The following is a 4,370-nucleotide window of genomic DNA, read 5'->3' on the forward strand; positions in this document are numbered from 1 at the left end:
TATAAGGCACAAAAATGTATGTATTGTTGTTATTATTATGATTATTATTATTATTGTTGTTGTTATTGTTTCCAATAATTTAATGAATGTAATAATAGTTATAATACGAAAACATGAATTACTAAAAATGGATGAATCAATCAGTCAGTTAATTAATCAAATCTTCCTTTGTCCTTTTCTTTTTCTTCTAGGGACGCTGTATGAATTTCAATCGGGTGCAGCATCAATAGACGACAGCATCCCGTCTCTGATATACTTTGACTTCCAAGTATATCAGATGGAACAACAGAAAGAACGTAATTTCCTCGAGATGATATAGCTTATCATTGGCCACTTCAGAGTATCTTGTTTCTGCGCTTTACAAGTATTGGCTTTCCAAAACTTATAATTCTGGTATCTCGCAAGCTAGTGAACGGCAAGCGGATGACTAAATAGATCAACAAAAAAGTGTCTGATTTTGCAGCTGATCTGGTTAGCTTTAATGCACAGCAAAGGCTTTTTCATGTTCTGACCATATTGTGCCTTCTGTGAAAAAAAAAAAAAAAACGAATCTTATGGACACAGACGGAGGCTATTTCAAAAAAAAAAAAAAAAAGAAGCAGAATGAGATGAGGCTCTTTGCCGTTGGCTGAGAAGTAGAACTAATCCCAGTAGGCTCATGGAGTGCAGTAGTACTTTGCCTCTTGGCAGTGTCTCTTCACAAAAATCTCTCCAAGCCCACTATTGTCGGATGCCTAGCGGGGCTTCTTTGACTGGAGATCTTGTCATTTTAATACTGAGAAGTGCACACGCATGACAAATTGTAGACAGAACGCCCTAAGGTATCGGATGCAGTAAGACTTTGCCCTTTAGTTTGTGAAGACACCTTTCTATCAATGCGAGGACAGTGCAGAGAAATTAATAGAGCGTTATTGCACCGCAAGACACCCTGTGACCAAAGCTTTCCGGCAAGGTTTTGAGGGACAGATTTACCAACCTGGTGGTTGGTGCTTCCTCCCCATTTATTTGGCAGTCTGTTCTGTGCTCACTAATGCATAGACCATCACAATTCGGAAACATGCCCCTCAGTTAAAGTTTTAACACATCAATACAGCTGTCCACCCACCTCCCGATCTCCACAAATGTTGTGCATTGGAATATCAAACTTTGATAGATCTTAAGGCAACTTTAGAGATTCTTCTTTTGTATGAGGTTTGACCTCTCATGAGATTTTCTGTAGAAATTAAGGAGTTCCTCAGCTGTGCTAATGTGACACCCTCATCCGATATACTCGGAAGATCAAACCGAAAGGGGCGACGGACGGATGAGTATTGTTCATTTCTAGAAATTATCCACATCGCACTCCCCCCTCCACTTGCTCACAGAAAAGCGAGCAATATATATATATATTTTAGATTTATTTAACGCGCTGTCACGACGACGATCGCGAATGATGTCAGTGTCAGTGGAAACACTGTGGGGGAGGAAGGGGGCGGCAGCTGAAGAAAAAGGCTCGAACGATCTAGTCACTTTCGATACGCTACTTCAGATGCAAAATGGATATTCGAGTCGAAATCTGACAAAGCGTGCCGGCTTTGACGGGAAGTGGTATAGACAATGACCAGTGGCTGGGTCAGTGGGATGTCTCAGTGCAAGCAGGGAAGCTTATCAAATGACACTAAAAATAAGTTCAACAACCATCAAGTTTGAGGGGGGAACAGAATGGGGCGCAGTGGCTCACATTCGGTGGGCATGCAAGTGTGCAAGATGGCAGGACCGTTGGGGGGAAAAAAGCCCTTGTTTAATGATTTCTTTGTTTCTATGATCGTAATTGTAGGGACATTAATTACTGCTCAACCCCCCCCCCCAAAAAAAAGAACAGAATACATACATAGAAAAGTTCAAACATTTGAAATCGTTCCCGGAGTGGCACTTAAGCTAATGCACTTCTTGGATAGCTAGGTGAGTGTAATTTTCAGCCTTATTTTTATGTGTATTTCTCATGTCACAGATCATAGAATGTCAGTTAAGTGTTACTAAAAATTTCATTAGGTTTTTACATGTTAGTTGTAACATGGCTTAATATTTTTACCAGCTCCTCACATGCTATTAATCCACCTCAACATCACCAGAGCACATCTGCTTTGCTTTCTCTTTATTATTGTTTTTGCTTTTTTTATTTACCTTTTATTTTTATGTTGCATTTTACATTGTTATATTTATGTTTTCACATCATTTGTGGTTCTTGTGAGTTTTTATGTATTTTATCTGACCCATTAATGCGTTTGTAGAAAAACTGATTGTAAACTTTGTTGCAAATTGGGTTTATTCTTTGTAATATTGAACTAAGCACACCAGCTATAAAAAATAATGTTAGTAATTTTTGTAAAAAAAATAAATAAAAAAAGAAGCTAATTGCACCTAAAATAGAAAAGGTCACAAAGTTTTGATGTAGAAATTGGATAGAAAAACAAGGATTTATTTCATTTTTAAGCAACTCAGTGATGACAATTGTGCAGTATTTGTTGTACATAAAAAGGCAAAGAAATAATGTATTGGTAGTGATAATTTGTTAATTTAATTAAAACCCATTTAGGTTTAGACACAATTTTTTTATATATGTTAGTACTTGTGGCCCTTGTGATTATATCTCATGTGATATGTCTCATGTCCCGCTGCAGTCTGGCCAATGAATGTAATTTCAATAGTAACTTATGTTTATTTCTCTCTGAAAACAGTGGGTCTGCAGATATAAACTTCACTAGTGCACTGGTTAAAAAGTACTATTTAAACCCTAGTAGTGCACATAAACATTTTTTTAAATGCACATACATTTTAAAATAATAATAATAATAATAAATAAAAATACTGGAAATTGTGAAAAGCAATGGGCAGTGAATTTGGCCTCATAGAAGGCAGCGCTCTCTATACACTGGCACTGGCCAGTGACCGCTGCATTTTACACTCATTTTACAAAATTGACATTCGACTTCTTGATTTGTTTCTCACCCACATGAGATGCTACTAAGAAATCATTTGATCTGTAAAGAAAGCTAGAGACACTCAGATCCACCATAACAATTAGATTGTGTTCACTGTCAGTCATACTGTGTCAGTTTTTTTCTGCATTTGTCTTGTGCTATAGTAATGACACCATACACATCAAAGCATTTAGTACCCTGTACATCTCAGCATGATCTCGCATGACAGATTTCAGGAGAATCTCATTTAATCTAATTTTCACATTTTCCTTTATTCAGCCATTATTGAGTTTCGGATATTTTTGTATCTTTTGTATTTGCATTTTGCATTTATTTGTATAAAATAAATGACACTTTTTTTTTAATGAAGCTGTGTCCTTTCTAAACACCTGTCAGTATCACTGAACTTCAATGATTCATCACACTTAAGCAGATTACTCACTGTATTTGATTCTGAACAGCTTACACTCAGTAATAGTGAGTTATTAAAAGCCATATTTTCATATGATAAACTGCTTTAAACCAAAACATCTGCTTATCTGTCTTATCTGACTATTAGCAGAACTGGACTTGATGTTTTGAACTGTTTTAAATACACATCTCTTCTTTAGCTAACAGTATGAATGCATGTTTAGAATGACCTTTTTAATGCAATACACTGAAAATGGTTCATTTTTGTTTTGGGGACTCATGCAGTCACCATTAGTCAGTTTATACATATATACTGTAGAATAACAAATTAGAATGTAAATAATGTTGGGTTCTTGCTACACTGCACAAGTTCTTATTTAGATCTATCCTACAATTTTAGGCTGTACACATAACTCATTTATCTCTATCCATCCAGCTGTACAAGGGCCTTGTTAAGCATATATTCAACCATTAAACCTACAGGATTCCCACCTAACCCTGCTCTCCAGCTGTGCGTGAGGAAAAAGCTTCATGGAGTTCAGTGCTGCTCATAATTTCCCCTTGAAATGAGGCGTTAAGAGACGTTTCACACACCTGGTTATGACCATAAAACCACTTCTTTTAAAGTCAAAACTTGTGCCTTTAACACAACATTAGGTCTCAAAAGGAAATTTTCCACTTAAGGTAAGGTGAGTTGAGTGGCATGGCTCATTATCACAGGTTCACACTGTTTGATAGAAGTGTTATGGGGTGTAAATGCTGAATTATAACATTTTTAATTCATCTTCCAAGTTTGATGACGTGGAACGTCAAACTTCTATCAAAAACTTGTTGGAAATTAAATGGGTTGATTTTTTTATTATTATTTAATTCCCCCCTCATACACCTTTTTTTTTTTTTTTTTTGACAAGTGTCAATTTCATTTTTGGTTATTTTCTGCCCTTAAGAATTGTTCAAATTGCTATCATTGTATTATATTTGTAGCTTTTTCTGAAAAAA

At 36.0% G+C, this 4,370-nt stretch overlaps 1 protein-coding gene across 1 annotated transcript in view; it reads left to right on the top strand.

Moving 5' to 3' along the window:
- Window positions 1-2,590, top strand: part of antxr2a (ANTXR cell adhesion molecule 2a) — a 44,277-nt gene extending 41,687 nt beyond the window's left edge. Inside the window, exon 17 of the mRNA XM_016290710.1 lies at window positions 192-2,590. Within this exon, the coding sequence (XP_016146196.1) occupies window positions 192-230 (39 nt within the window). The 3' untranslated portion in view covers window positions 231-2,590. The remainder of the gene's footprint in view (window positions 1-191) is intronic.
- Window positions 2,591-4,370: the final 1,780 nt, after the last annotated feature.

This window comes from Sinocyclocheilus grahami, unplaced genomic scaffold (genome assembly GCF_001515645.1).
Source record: "Sinocyclocheilus grahami isolate Dianchi unplaced genomic scaffold, SAMN03320097.WGS_v1.1 scaffold262.1, whole genome shotgun sequence".
In the NCBI taxonomy this organism is placed as follows: Eukaryota; Metazoa; Chordata; class Actinopteri; order Cypriniformes; family Cyprinidae; genus Sinocyclocheilus; species Sinocyclocheilus grahami.